We start from the raw sequence: 16,546 nt of genomic DNA on the forward strand, positions 1-16,546 counted from the left end.
AGGAGGCACATCACAGTACTCTGGACCTTCTCGCTGAACCTTCTCAGAGCACAAGGAGAAGCCATGAAGTCCGAGGCTTGGAGAGCTTGCAGAAGAAGCCACGGTTGAATTTGCCCTCAGCCGCAGACAGCCGATGGACGCAACTGGATGAAGACCTCTGCATCATCCTGGACAACATCCTGAAAGGATGGAGCAGCAGGAGACAATGGCAGATTGTTGAACTGCACCAAGACCTGCGGGCACAGCAGGAGGAAAGGAAGCGCGTAGTGAGCTAAGCTCAGAAGTGCTGAAGAACTTAACTGGGTCTTTATCGTTTTCGCTGCCCTCCGGGATATTCACTATCCTCAAGTTGGATCTGCGTGATCTATTTTCCATGTCGTCTACGCGGTCCCACAGTGCTTGATTCTGGGCTTGGAGAGAATTATTTACGGCTGAGGCTGAGGTCAGTCGTTCAAAGTTCTCCCCGGCGACTTCCGTGGCTGTAAGGCGGGTCTGAAACGAACGACTGTGTCTCAGAGATGGCTGTCTGAAGTGGCTTTAAAGACTCTTGAATCAGCCCAGAAACATCATCCTTCAAACCGGCTCTCTGCTTCGCTAGCTCGGCCATCAGTTGCGACATGGAGATGGTGTCAGTAGCATCTTCTCGGACAGGTAAGCTAGCGTTAGCAACTTCGCTATCAACATTAGCCTTGGCCGCCATGGCTGAGAGCTTGCTAGCTATGCTAGTGCCGGCTCGTGTTGTGACTGGAGCTTGTATGCTACTCTTCCTGTGTTTAGAATTGCTCATTTTGGTGTTAAAAGTGTCAAAATGACTTTATAACGCACTGTGACAGTTTTGGAAAAGAAAGTCAGATGTTTAAGTAGGAAATTTGGCAAATGGGGTGGGGAGACCTGAAGCCGACGTCCTCACTGCTACACCGTCATCCGGAAGTCTTCCTGCCCAATTGTGTCAACCTCTCCACAAGATCTTCAACCCCAGTCTAAAGTTGGGGCGAGTGCCGGCACTGTGGAAGATTTCCTGTGTTGTGTTGGTACCAAAAATAAAATGTCCAGCGGAACTTAATGACTACAGACCAGGAGCCCTCACTTCTCACATCATGAAGACCTTGGAGCGGCTGATTCTACGCCTACTGAGAGCTGACGTCAAAGACAAACTCGACCCCCTGCAGTTTGCATACAAACAACACATCGGAGTGAATGATGCTGTCCTCTACATGCTTCACCGTGCCCTTGCTCATCTGGAGGAAACTGGTGCTTATGTGAGAATCATAAGCACCAGATTTTTCAAGTGCATTCAACACCATCCAACTCAACATACTTAAAAACAAGCTCACAGAGATGGGAGTGGATCTTTCCTTCATCTCCTGGATCACAGATTACCTGACAGGAAGACCACAGTATGTCAGGTTGGGGAACTGTGTTTCTGGGACATTAATGAGCAGCACAGGGGCTCCACAAGGGACTGTTACAGGGCTCCATTCCTGTTCACACTGTATGCAGCGGACTTCAAATACAACTCTGAGTCCTGCCACATCCAGAAGTACTCCGACGACACTGCTATTGTGGCGTGTATCACGAATGGACAGGAATCGGAATATAGGGATCTGATAAAAGCCTTCAGTGACTGGACTCACAAGAACTATCTCCTACTGAACACCTCAAAGACTAAGGAAATGATCATAGATTTCCGCAGGCTCAAGTCCCCTCTTCTGCCAGTGAATACCTGTGAGGTGGACATCGAGGTGGTGCCAAGTTATAGGTATCTAGGTGTATACCTGTATAATAAGTTGGACTGGTCCCTAAACACTGACGCTCTCTATAAAAAGGGGCAGAGCCGCCTCTTTTTCTTAAGGAAGCTCTGATCTCTGGACATCTGTAGTAAGATGCTGCAGATGTTTTATCAGTCTGTGGTGGCAAGTGTGTTGTTTTATGCTGCAGTCTGCTGGGGAGGCAGCATCAGACACAGAGATGCAAGGCGGTTGGACAGACTGGTCAAAAAAGCTGGTTCTGTGGTTGGAGCCAGGTTGGACACACTGGAGGAGGTGGTGGAGAGATGCACTGTCAAGATGTTCGAGGCCATCCTGAAATACCCAGATCATCCACTACACAAAACCTTTATGGACCAAAAAAACAGAAGTGGACGGCTCCTCTCTCTCCGTTGCAGGACGGAGAGATACAAAAGATCCTTCACTCCTACAGCCATCAGGCTGTCTCATTCTTCAAGAGATTCTACCAGACTAACTGAATTTCCTCTTAGTGATGAATAAAGTAATTTTGATTGATTGATTGATTGATTGATTGATTGATTGATTGATTGATTGATTGATTGATTGATTGATTGATTGATTGATTGATTGATTGATTGATTGATTGATTGATTGATTGATGTTGTCAAGCTGGTGATGTCACATATGGACTCGCTGCAGATGAGGTTTAGCGTGCAAGATTTACCACCAAATGGCAGAGGCTTGAAAAGGGGATCATGGCAGGATGCACAATTTCCGTCGCGTTATTTGTGGCTGCCATGAACCTGCTACTCAAAGCGGGCAGACGACGGGACAAGGCATCTGGCCTGTAGGGCCTTCATGGATGACATCACTGTGATGACCCCATCTGTTCAGGAGACACGATGGGTTCTGAGCTCACTGGATAAGATGGCCACCTGGGCACGCATGCAGTTCAAGCCCGGGAAATCCAGGAAAAAGGGGAAACTTTCCGAGAATACCTTTAGTATCCAGGGGTCAGAGATCCCAACCATCTAGGAACAAGGAATCCAGTGATTTGGGAAGAGGTAACATCCTGAAGGACAGTGGGAATCTCAATGAGACTACAGCCCAACTAAAAAGGCTGAGGAGACGACTGATCCTGCTCAGGTGGAGAGATGCCTCCTCTCCAACTCATGCACAATGGCTAGAAGAAATCATGTCCTGCTTAAAATTGGAGAAGGTTAGATACTCGCTAAAGCAATCAAGTGGGAGATTTCAGAAAACGTGGGGTCCTTTTCTTAATGCGTTCCACACTCTGTGAATACTGCCATTAGGTGCAGCTTAGCAAAGCTAAGTACTCTGCTTATTTTTAGCGCAGGCTTTAGATGTGGCAATGTGCTCATATTATTGTAGTGTATTGGCAGTGACTAGGGAGGGGTTATTTTACATATGAAGATTTTATTTCCTTCTTTTCGGTAAATCGTTACATTTGTTTGTTTTTTTGTTTGTTTTCTGTTTGTTTGTTTTCTGTGTTTTGTTTCTCTTTAAGTTATATTACCCAATTCATATCTATCTGGACACATTGGTGCTAATTGTTGTACTCATGTCTACCCCATGTCTTTGTAATTACCATTCAGCATTGCACTTTTGTTCAACTGAAAATCCTTCAATAAACAGATTTTGATTTAAAAAAGCTGAGGAAAATCAACGATAGTTGCTGCTGGGCAGGTTCACAGTGTGGTTCTCCCAGCATGGTGTGGTTCTTCCAGCACGGCATCATCAAATCATCAAAGCTCCAGCTACCATTGTCCTCCATCATTGAGGAATTCAAGGCAACCAAGGCAAGGGCAGCTTGTACACACCTACTGTCCAAGGACAAGAAAGTTTGTCACGAAAGTAACACCATCAGCTGTGGCAGAAAATGGAATCCTCTGGAAGCAGTGAAGGAGGCAGAAACTTATTAGAGGCACCAAGAAATCATCCGCACAGTGTGTCAGGGACACCTGGGCCTTGGCAACTACAGCACCAAGAGCTGGGCAAAAGCCAATGCACAAGGAAGAATGAGCTGGTGGTGCAAAGGGTCGGGCGACTGCAGAAGAAGACCGCCATATTAAAGCGGTAGGGCTAGCCTCCCAGTCCCGCTGGATGCAGTGGGAGGAGTTCTCGAGAGTCCGCTGTTGTGGAAGGAGCTCTGGGGTACAGACCAAGGCAAGTTGACCTTCCAGCTGCATGCTGTGGCTGATCTCTTACCCACCCCAAGTAACTTGAAGATTTGGGGCAAGGTGAAGGATTCATCCTGCAGTCAATGTGGCACCAGTTTTTGCACCCTGAACCACATACTGTCTAGCTATCCAAGGGCTCTTGCAGACAGCCGTTATAGGTGGAGACACGCCAAAGTCCTCACAGAGGTTGCCAAGTGGACTGAGTAGCAGGGAGTTATTGCCAACAAACAGCCGGCACCACCACCCAGATTCACAACCTTCCAAGCAGAGGGTAGGTAAGGCTCCCAAGGCAAAAAGTCCTAACAACCCATCATCCATTCTGCATCAAGCAACAGATTGGGAGCTGCGTGTGGACCTAAAGAGGAAGCTGGTCTTTCGTCAAGAGGTGGTGGCAACCACGCTCCAACCGGATATAATCCTTCTTTCAAGAAGTTCGAAAAACCATTGTCATAGTTGAATTAACAGTGCCCTGGGAAGACAGATTAGCCATATCACACCATTTGAAAGAGGCTAAGTACCAGCACCTGATTGGAGAGGCTGTTCTCTCAGGATGGCACGCCACCTTATTTCCAATTGAGGTTGGCTTTCGGGGTTTCCCCGCAACGTCGATGCGCTATTTCCTGCGAAAGTTTGGGCTGGATCCTAAACAACTGTGGAAGGCCACCAGGGAAATAGCAACAGCAGCCGAGACCAGTTCTAGGTGGTTGTGGCTGTCAAAGAGTCGTAGCTGGACCCCTTCTGCAGGTGAAGGCTAACTCAGCTTTTGCTGCCCTTCTTAGGAGAGATGTACAGGTCAAGGGGAGAAGCACCAGTGACCCTGAGATACCTGCTGAGGATGCAGAAGGGGTTTCCAGAAATGCAAATACACTCCACCAAAATGAATCTTCATTTGCCAAATCCTTAGTTGCTCCTGCATTCTCTGCTTGTAGCAAAGCATCTTGTATTTTTATTTGATCTTCTGAATTATTTTTTTTTAAAGGAATCATGTTAACATTATTTACTAAAAATGTCAATATTTTTAATATGCTAATAATGTATATAATAATAGAAATAATAATAATAATATATAAAATAGTAATAATAGCAACAATAATAATAATTATAATAATGACTTCAGGAAAAATGAAAAAGTGAAAAAGTGAGAGGAAATGAAAGAGAGTGCGAGCAGAACAGGAAGTTACAGACCGCGAGTTCTCCGTGCGTCCAATCACGTAGAAACACGGCTCGCCCTGTTTGGAGTTCGTCATGCACAGAGACAGGCTGGACAGCTCCACTGAGGACAGTCAGGAGGAGGACAGACAGGAGGAGACAGACAGGAAGACAGGAGGAGGACAGACAGGAGGACAGGAGGAGGACAGACAGGAGGACGACAGGCGGACAGGAGGACAGGAGGTAAAAAGCAGGAAGTAAAAGGTCAAAGTCAGGAGAATCCAGAGCTGTGTGTTATCAGGTGTGTCTCAGGTGTGTGTCAGTTTTGTGTCTCAGGTGTGTGTTGTCAGGTGTGTCTCAGGTGCGTGTCAGGTTTGTGTCACAGGTGTGTGTTGTCAGGTGTGGCTCAGGTGTGTGTCGTCAGGTGTGTTGTCAGGTGTGTTGTCAGGTGTGTGTCTAAGATGTGTGTCTCAGATGTGTCTCAGATGTGTGTTGTCAGGTGTGTGTCTCAGATGTGTGTCTCAGATGTGTGTCTCAGATGTGTCTCAGATGTGTGTTGTTGGTAGGTGTATGTTGGCAGGTGTGTGTTGTCAGGTGTGTCTCAGGTGTGTCTCAAGTTTGTATCTCAGGTGTTTGTTGTCAGGTGTGTGTCACATGTGTCTCAGGTGTGTCTCAGGTGGACTCACCGTAGTCTGGTACATATCCGTTTCCCTTCTTGAGGACCAGGTGTATGCGGTGTCCTCCTCTCCTGATCTGCTCCACAGCCTGACTGTGAGTCATCCCCGACGTACTGTCTCCATTTATCTCCACCAGCTGGTCAGACACCTGCAACATTTATGAATATACAACTACTTTTTATTTATTTATCTCTTTGATTACATGGAATGGTAAATGGTAAATGGACCTGCACTTATATAGCGCTTTTCTAGTCGCTTTGCGACCACTCAAATCGCTTTACGACCACTCAAATCGCTTAACACTACAGACTGCGCTCATTCACCCGTTCACTAACACATTCATACTGGTGGCAGAGGCTATCCTAAACAGTGCCACTTGCCACCATTGAGAATTAATTCACACACCGATGAACGGAGCATAAGGAGCAATTTTGGGGTTAAGTATCTTGCTCAAGGATACTTCGGCATGTAGGCTTCCATGGTCAGGGATCGAACCACTAACCATCCGAACAATGGGTGACCACTCTACCAACTGAGCCACAGCCGCCTCTGACTACACTATTAAATAGAGTTTTCAGGCTGAGTTCTATAACAGACACACGAACTGCATTAAAACAGACCTGAACTGAGGCAAAAGGCCTATATATATGGAGTAAGACCGCTGTCAAAAAGATGTGTCCATGTTATAAGCATTCGTATTTGTAATGATAAACATTTGTGTGTAAATAAAAAAGTTGTACCCAAAATTCTGCTGTCACACACATGAGTCTGATAAATTATTAGGGTTAGGATTGTTTTTATGTGAGTATGAATCTAAAAGCTGTGAGTGCAAAGTCTTGTGAATACAACTCTAATTTCTACGACTACGAGTCTTCACTGTGAACACAAATTGAAGTTTGTGGGTAGGAGTCGAAAAACTGTTGAAATGACGTCACAGGCAGGTCACAGGCAGGTCACAGGGGAAAGCAATCGAACCCCGAAAAATGCGCCGAAGGATGGCTGACAACATGGACACCGTCAGGGAAGCATCATCATCATCATCACAGGTAAAGTAAATAACACATCCAACATTTATTTATTTTTATTTAGTTGTTTATTTCATGAAATTGTACTGTTTTAAATAATATGAAGTTTATGGACGTTAAGACATTCTGCTTTAGCTTACAAGCTAACCACATGTCAGTTACTGCTTGTGTAACCAAACAATAGAATTAGTCAGAGTCCTGACAGCAGTTTACTGTCAATCCAGAATTTATTTATTATATACGTGTATATCTGAGATCAGACACACAAGTGTGGTTTGCATGGGTCCAGACTAGTAATATTAATTAATAATTTAATAATTGATATTTGTTGTATTAACTTGCATGCTAATGATTGGCATACATTATTTTGCTAAAAATACAAAATTATTTTGTTAACATTTTAATACAACAAATATCAATTATTAAATTATTAATTAATATTACTAGTCTGGACCCATGCAAACCACACTTGTGTGTCTGATCTCAGATATACACGTATATAATAAATAAATTCTGGATTGATAGTAAACTGCTGTCAGGACTCTGACTAATTCTATTGTTTGGTTACACAAGCAGTAACTGACATGTGGTTAGCTTGTAAGCTAAAGCAGAATGTCTTAACGTCCATAAACTTCATATTATTTAAAACAGTACAATTTCATGAAATAAACAACTAAATAAAAATAAATAAATGTTGGATGTGTTATTTACTTTACCTGTGATGATGATGATGATGCTTCCCCGACGGTGTCCATGTTGTCAGCCATCCTTCGGCGCATTTTTCGGGGTTCGATTGCTTTCCCCTGTGACCTGCCTGTGACCTGCCTGTGACGTCATTTCAACAGTTTTTCGACTCCTACCCACAAACTTCAATTCGTGTTCACAGTGAAGACTCGTAGTCGTAGAAATTAGAGTTGTATTCACAAGACTGCACTCGCAGCTTTTAGATTCATACTCACATAAAAACAATCCTAACCCTAATAATTTATCAGACTCGTGTTACAGCAGAATCTTGGGTACAACTTTTTTATTTACACACAAATGTTTATCATTACAAATACGAATGCTTATAACATGGACACATCTTTTTGACAGCGGTCTTACTCCATATATATATAAATTACTTTAATATTTCAAGTTTTCAACCAGCTTACAGTGATTATTCATTTATTAAAAACTATTTAGGGCCACGGGGCAATCGCACCGAGCACTGGTCCCTACTCAGGGTGAAGCACCAACACGCACCAACAGCCCCATCGACTTCCATATTAAAAACGCAGGAAGATTTCTGCAGAAAAGCATATTTAACAGTTTTTCAGATCGCTCTTACAAAGCTATTTCTTCATTTTTCTTCACAAAAAACATATGTAGTTGTTCAGGAAGAACTCAGGACGCTCAAAGTGAAGTCAGATAAGTGATAGGTATTACAGTATAATTCCAGTCTGTCCACCACTAGCTGCTGTCACTGTGCCGAACATTCTACAGCTGCAGTTTATTCTGTTGATTGCTCTGCTCTGATTGGTCGACAAAGCCTTTGATCCTCTGATGTATCTCTTACATCAAAGAATCAAAGGATCTTACTGATTACAGTTACAGATTCACACACGCAAGCGCGCACACTCGCATGTAAGCAAGCACACTCCAGATACACATGCTTCATACACATGCTTCACACACACACACACACACACACACACACACACACACACACACACACACACACAGGTAACTTTATGTGATTTTAGTTACACACACACACACACACACACACACACACACAAATGCGCAAGTGCGCACACTCCTCCAGATAACCATGTCTCACACACACACACACACACACACACACATTTTGAGGTTAAAAGGCATAGGTTGCTGTGCTGTATAAATAAATACTTGAAAAGGAATGTTGTTGTAGGTGTATATAATATAGTATCATAACTTTACAAGTATTAATTGCTTGAAATCTCTGAAGAATCTCATTATAGTGTACACACACCGGCAGTAGCCCCCGTGGCCCTTTCAGAATTTCCCCAGAGGAAATTTTCTAGTTCTTGTTGCAGTCCGCAAAACGGCTGTAAAAATTGCCATTTAATGTAAAATATACACAATATAAAGAAAAATAAGTAAATGTTGGCATAAACTAACATTTGACACATTTTAATTTGCTTTTATAAAATGTACCTTTGTATTATTTTTCTATTTAATTTTCCTTTAAATTTTCTTATTTATTTTATAAAATGTATGTATTAAGTTTATTAGCAACATTTAATGTTAATAGCATATTCTTATTTACCCTTGCAATATTTATATTTAAATGTTACAAAAAGTGAATAATTAGTGAAATTCCTGGGCCGATCTGTTTCTTCTATATAATATTTATTATATATGATATGATTGTAATGAGCTGTGCGGCCTGCAGGGGGAGCTGCAGCTCTTGTGGAGCAGCTGATGATGAAAGTTTGATGCTCAGACACAAAGTGAGATTCTGGAAGTCATGAATTAATAAAGAGATTGTGTGTGTGTGCGTGTGTGTGTGTGTGTGTGTGTGTGTGTGTGTGTATGTGTGTGTGTGTGTGTGTGTGTGTGCGTGGACCTGGATCTTGTTGCTGCGCTGGGCTGGCCCCCCCTCCATCAGACCCAGGACGTACAGTCCCATGTTGTACTCGCTGCCACCGCGCAAAGAAAAACCAAAACCTGTCGGCCCACGCTCCAGATCCACACTGTAGAACCTCGACTCATCCTGAGAGACAGACAGGCAGGGAGAGAGAGAGACAGGCAGGGAGGGAGAGAGACAGGCAGGGAGGGAGAGAGAGACAGACGGCGGGAGAGAGAGACAGGGAGGGAAAGAGAGACAGGCAGGCAGGGAGAGAGACAGATGGGCAGGGAGAGAGAGACAGGCAGGCAGGGAGAGAGACAGGCAGGGAGAGAGAGACAGAGAGGGAGAGAGAGAGACAGGCAGGCAGACAGGCAGGGAGAGAGACAGATGGGCAGGGAGAGAGAGACAGGCAGGCAGGGAGAGAAAGACAGACAGTTTACTCTCTGACTGTACGGCTGTCTACTTTGACTTTATGACTGTTTACTCTGACTGTACGGCTGTTTACTCTGACTTACGGCTGTTTACTCTGACTGTACGACTGTTTACTCTGACTGTATGGCTGTTTACTCTGACTCTACGGCTGTTTACTCTCTGACTGTATGGCTGTTTACTCTGACTGTATGGCTGTTTACTCTCTGACTGTATGGCTGTTTGCTTTGACTGTACGGCTGTTCACTCTGACTGTACGGCTGTTTACTCTCTGACTGTATGGCTGTTTACTCTCTGACTTTATGGCTGTTTGCTTTGACTGTACAGCTGTTTACTCTGACTGTATGTCTGTTTACTCTCTGACTGTATGGCTGTTTGCTCTGACTGCACAGCTGTTTACTTTCTGACTGTACAGCTGTTTACTCTCTTCCTGTACGGCTGTTTGCTCTGACTGACCTTTGACCTGGCTCTTGATCCTTTGATCAGCCTTCCGTCGATGTCGAGGTCGGCTCCGTCTGACGAGTCTGATACACAAACACAAACAAACATCAGAACTCGTGTTCATGAAGCTTATCTGCATATTGATGATGTCATTGTGCTTCATTTGCATAAAGTTTATATAGTTTGAGTCAGCTGACAGATGGAAATGCAACACTTTTCACACAACGTTTTCTGAACTCAAAGATCTAAAACTTTTTCTATATACTCAAAATAACCATGTCTCTCAAATATTGTCTAAATCTGTGATAGTGAGCTGAGATAATCCATCTCACCTCACAGGTGTGGCATATCAAGATGCTGATTAGACAGCATGTTTATTGACCAGGTGTGCTGGCTACAAAAAAAGGACACTCTAAGGCCCCGTTTACACGAGGACGATTGCGGGTAAAAACAACAAAATATTTTATCGGAAGTGCATTTCGTTTAGACGGTGACGGCATTTTTGGGGCTTAAAAACGCAAAAATCTGAAACCACCTTCCAAAGTGGAAAAGTTAAATACGCTCCGCCGTAGCGTGTCCGTCTACACAGCCAAGACGCAAAACTCTGCTCAGATCTGCTCACGTCACGTATGTGTTTACGTCACATACATGCTCCAGTACAGGAAAATAAACAAACGTGGGATTATTTCCATGCGTCGGACCTTCAAGCTGCTCTGGCAGCTCTAATAAACTTACAGGAGTCTTTCCACCAAATGTACAGGATATGTACAGATAGTATTACTGAACAGAGAAGGATCTGTAATTACCTCTATCACATTTTGGATGCAGCAATTTGTCGGAGGCGAGCCAGACGGCTGTGAACGAGACCTGGGAGATCTAGTGGATGGTGGATAACTTTGTGGAAGGAGTAGCTGATGAAAATGTGTGGCATGAAAACTTCTGCATGCCCAAAGATGCTCTTATCGCTTTAAGTGATGCCGCCTGGCATGCATACAATCGAATTTCACACACTTTTGCGTCACCGTATGCACGCAGATTTCCTCCCGAAAATGCTCGTCTAAACAAGGAATAAAAAGTGAAGACGCGACGCCACTTTTGCGTCTTCTGTTCAGACCGTCCTCGTGTAAACGTAGCCTAAATGTGCAGTTTTATCACACAGCACAATGCCACAGATGTTCAAGTTTTGATGCTGAGTCTCAGTGTGTGTGTGTGTGTGTGTGTGTGTGTGTGTGTGTGTGTGTGTGTGTGTGTGTGAGTGTTTACGATGGCGTGGTGTGATGCTGAGTCTCAGAGTGTTCCCGGCCCTGCGGAGTATCTGGGCCAGGTCTCGATGCTGCAGGCCTCCGACCGGCCGTCCCTCCACAGCGTCCAGCTGGTCTCCGGGCTGGATGTGTCCGCTGCGAGCTGCCGGGCTGCCACGTCGCACCGTGACAAAGCGGTGAGACATCAGGGAGGAGGCTGGGGGGGGGGGGGTCAGACAGCTGTCAATGACACTACAGTAACCATGGCAACAAGGGGAACAAATTAAACTATTATCAATTCTTTAACTTTAGCCGCTCCAACCATTCACGCTCTCATTCACTCCTACGGGCAATTTAGAGTCACCAGTTAAACCGGAGCTGCAATAACATGTCCGATAGAACTGTGTGTGAAGCTTTTCCTGCTTCTGTTCCTGAACTTTACTTCTTGTTCTGTTTGCTCTCTGAAAGATAAAGTTTGTTTATTAAAGGACAGAAAACAGTTCAAATCTTAAAGTTCACACACACACACACACACACACACACACACACACACACACACACACACACTCTCCCTGTCTGTCTGTCTGTCTGTGATGTTTTTTGTTATTTGTGTGAACAGAGAAGGTCAGAGTTCAGCTGGTTTCATCAGGAGGAGCTCCGGTCGGTGCTGCTCTGCTCAGAAATAAAGCTCAATAATAACTCAAAGATTCTGACATGAAAGGAGGAGCATTTGTTAGTTTTTGTTGCTCTTTGAGTCTTTGTGCTGATCAGGAACTGAAGCTCAGAGACACAGAGAAACAAGCTGAACAAACAACCCAGAACAGACTGACCCGGACTGACCCAACTGAACCGGACTCTGTACAGTAAACAGGATCCACAGAGAACAAACAGCAGCACGCTGCTTTAAAGTCACGTCTTTAAAATACCTTCAACATAACAAAGAGTCAACACACACACACACACACACACACACACACACACACACAAACATTAAATGTCATTTGGATGACGCTTTTGTCCAAAGCGACTTACAATAAGTAATTCAGCCTGGTGGTTCAGGCCGCAGGAACCAAGTGAGAACAGAACTTTAAGAGCCAACTGCAATAGCTACAGGAGAAATATATGCCGAAGGAGAAGAGGGTTTTTTATTTGTTGTTTTAAATTAGGCGACCATGACTTAGCCAAGGTATTGTTGAAGAGGAAGGTCTTCAGCCTGCGGTGGAAGATGTACAGGCTGTCTGAGGTCCTAATGTCGGTGGGGAGCTCGTTCCACCATTTGGGAGCCAGAGCAGAGAAAAGTCTGGAAGAGGTTTTGAGGCGAGTTGAGTTTGGGAGTCTCCAGCTGTTTGGCTGATGCAGAGCAGAGAGGACAGGCAGGAGTGTAGGGTTTGACCAGATCCTGGATGTAAGCTAGGCCTGAACCATTAGCAGCGGAGTAGGCCAGAGCTAGAGTCTTGAAGCGATCAGCCACTGGTAACCAGTGGAGGGAGGGAGGAGTGGTGTTGATTGAAAACCAACCGAGCAGCTGCATTCTGGATGAGCTGCAGAGGTCGGAGGGCTTTGGCAAGCAGACCTGCCATGAGGGAGTTGCAGTAGTTCAGGCGTGAAATGACCAACGCCTGGACCAGGACCTGAGCTGACTTCTGAGTGAGAAACGGGAGGATTTTTCCTGATGTTATGCAGCAAGAATCTGCAGGATCTGGTGGTAGCGGTGATGTTTGCAGTGAAGGACAGTTGGTTGTCGAGAGTCACACCAAGGTTTTAAATGGTAAATGGACTGCACATATATTGCACTTTTATCCAAAGCGCTTTACACTAGAGACTGCGCTCATTCACCCGTTCACATACACATTCATACTGGTGGCCGAGGCTACCAGGGCACACTGGTGCCACCTGCCACCATTGGGAGTTCACATTCACACACCAATGAACGCAGCATCGGGAGCCATTTGGGGTTCAGTATCTTGCCCAGGGATACTTCGACATGTCGGCTGCCATGGTGAGGGATCCAACCACCAACCTACCGATTAGTGAACGACCACTCTACCAATTGAGCCACAGCCACCCCACCAAGGTTTTTAGCAGTTTCAGTGAAGGGAACCACTGTGTTCTGAACAGTGATGTGGAGGTCTATGAGAATTGTGGTTGATTGTTCTTATTTTATCATGGTGCTGCCTTCTTGGCCAGGTCATTCTTGAAAAAGAGATTTTAATCTCAATGAATTTTACCTGGTTAAATTAAGGATATTGATTGATTGATTGATTGATTGATTGATTGATTGGTCAGTGGTGGGAGAGCCCTTCCCTGGGAGGTAAAGTAGCTCAGTCTTTCCAAGGTTGAGTTTGAGGTGGTGTGAGGACATCCACTGGGAGATGTCGGCCAGACATGCGGCGATACATGCTGCTGCCTGTGTTTCGGACTGGGGAAATGAAAGGATTAGCTGGGTGTCATTGGCATAGCTATAATAGGAGAAGCCATGCGAGTGGATGAGAGAGCAGAGAGAGTGGGTGTATACTGAGAAAAGGAGCGGACCAAGGACAGAGCCTTGAGGGACCCCAGTGGTGAGTGGACAGGGTTATGACACAGAACCCCTCCAAGTTACACAAAAGGTGCGGTCCTTGAGATAGGACTTGAGTAGAGAGAGGGCAGAGCCAGATACTCCCAGGTGGTGAAGGGTGGAGATGAGGATCTGATGGTCAACAGAAAGGTCAAATAGAACCACCACAGAAGAGAGAGAGGCCGCTTTCGCCTTGTGAAGTTGTTCAGTCACAGCGATAAGCGCAGTCTCTGTTGAGTGGCCCTTCTTTAAACCAAACTGGTGAGGGTCAAGGAGATTGTTCCCATGAAGATAGAAGGAGAATTGAGTGAACTAACACGTACAGGATGGCGGATACTGAGGAATATACGGGGCAAGAAACCAACCTAATAAGTGTTCACGAACGAAGCGAACTGCTTGCCGTTCCTGTTAATATTTCCGTGCGCGCGCGCTTGCCAGCCCGCACCGCCCGCACATTTTTTTATTATTATATTATTTATTATATTTCTATTCCCATTACCTCTTTAATTGCTGACCACCTTTGGGGGGAAAAACATGGAAATCTTTTTTTGTGACATGATATCTTGCTACACTTCAGCTGAACAGCTTGCTGTTGTCAAGCCTGCCTGTTGTCAAGTTTTGGGTGAATGACGTCACGTGCGACCTGGAGGTGTTAACCACTTGTGCGCCAAAGCCAGCCAAAGTAGTGGCTTTTTAATAATTAATTGTTACTCAAACCTGTCCCAAAACACTGTTTTATCGAAGCATCAACATAAGATAACCGTAGTTAGAGGATGTGATTTAAAAAAATAAATAAAAGAAAAAATGTTTTTTTTTTTTTTTAAATGAATATTCGGGGCTAATTAAAAAACATCTGGGGCCGTAGCCCGAATGTTTTAGCCTAGGGACGCCACTGTGCAACAGCACAAGACGGCCTCCACAAAGGACTCAAAGGACAGGTTATGACTTTCACTTAAACTGAGCTTTATGCAAAATAAACAATTTGTATCTCCTAAATTTATCATCTAACCATTTATACCAAATAAAGGAAAGACAGAAAACTGTGTATGAGTCTGTGTACTTTTGTTAAAGGAAAAAAAAGGGTTTAAGCAACAGCTAGTGAGGGAGTTGATGCTTCCTCACAGTTTTTATTTCTCAATAAATGTTTCTGCTTCTTTCAGTCTGTTTCAGGTTTTTCTGTCTATAAACTGACTGCAAAGATCAACAGAAACACACTGTTCCTTTAAACACACACACACACACACACAATGTAGATAGTTTCAATGAGGTGAAACTATTTCAGACATTCCTGAGAGCTGATACAGACGGAGGAGGAGGAGAAGTAGGAGGGAGGATAGGAGGAGGAGGAGAAGGAGGAGGAGGAGGAGGAGGAGGAGAGGAGAGGAGAGAGAGAGAGAGAAGAGGAGGAGGAGGAGGAGGAGGAATGATAATAAGAAGAGAGGGAGGAAGAAACAGATTTCCTGTTTTTACAGACTGAAGATAAACTGATCAGCTGATCAACTTTCTGTAGTTTGAATGTTTCTGTAGTTTGAATGTTTCCGTAGTTTGAATTGTTCTGTAGTTCTGTCTCACATCCAGCAGGGGGCGACTCCACCAGCTGACTGTGTAGAAGTATATCAGAAAATGATTTGTGACCCAGAGTTTATGTCCTGATAACAGAGCAGCTAGCATTTGCTGATGACATAGCATCATTCAGCCCGATCCGTTCTGCACATGTGCAAGCTGCAAAAAATGTAGGCCTCAGCCTCTCAGGGAGAGAGGGGCATTGTGGGTAATGTAGGCCTCAGCCTCTGACAGATAGAAGGATGTGTGAATAAAAAAGAGCTGCATAAAGTTTTAAAGCTTCCTGTAAAGTTAATGTTCACTCTGAGTTTTCTGGTGATGAAACATTCGGAGCTTCAGTTCAACCTGCAGATGTTCACACTGGAGGTTTGTTAGAGATGTTCCCTGGAAACGTTTATCTTCAGTCTATATCTTTGACATCACATTACACTTGTTCACTGAACCTTTTATAAGATTAATTAATAATAAAATAACTCTTCATAAACCTCAGGTGACATGAACACTTCTAAAATCCTGGTTTCACCTCAGACAGTGAAAACCACATCATATATTAGTCAAATACAATGAAGAGATGCCTTCACTCACATCAGGACACACACACGCACGTACACACACACACACACACTCTCTCTCTCTCTCTGACTTACGTTTGGTTTCCTTCACAGTTTTCAGAGCTGTCTGCAGTCGCTCCAACATGATGAACAGAAACAAGCAAACGCAACTATGTCTGTCTGTCTGTCTGTCTGTCTGTCTGTCTGTCTGTCTGTCTGTCTGTCTGCAAGTTGTGCAGCTGAGAGCATACAAGTGAGACTGAGTTAGAGAGAGAGACATAGGCAGCTGGGAGAGAGGGGGTGTGGCCAACAGAGATCAGCACACACACACACACACACACACACACAACACACACACACACACACACACTGTTTACGTTTCAGACGGT

General features: G+C 44.5%; 1 protein-coding gene across 1 annotated transcript in view; it reads right to left on the minus strand.

Moving 5' to 3' along the window:
* The window catches only part of LOC131971301 (membrane-associated guanylate kinase, WW and PDZ domain-containing protein 1-like), a 43,047-nt gene that overhangs the window by 5,498 nt on the left and 21,003 nt on the right, over positions 1–16,546 (minus strand). Inside the window, exons 17-20 of the mRNA XM_059332675.1 lie at positions 11,509–11,703; positions 10,261–10,328; positions 9,373–9,519; positions 5,764–5,902 (exon numbers count right to left, since the gene is read on the minus strand). Coding sequence (XP_059188658.1) covers positions 5,764–5,902; positions 9,373–9,519; positions 10,261–10,328; positions 11,509–11,703 — 549 coding nt within the window. The remainder of the gene's footprint in view (positions 1–5,763; positions 5,903–9,372; positions 9,520–10,260; positions 10,329–11,508; positions 11,704–16,546) is intronic.

This window comes from Centropristis striata, chromosome 5 (genome assembly GCF_030273125.1).
Source record: "Centropristis striata isolate RG_2023a ecotype Rhode Island chromosome 5, C.striata_1.0, whole genome shotgun sequence".
In the NCBI taxonomy this organism is placed as follows: Eukaryota; Metazoa; Chordata; class Actinopteri; order Perciformes; family Serranidae; genus Centropristis; species Centropristis striata.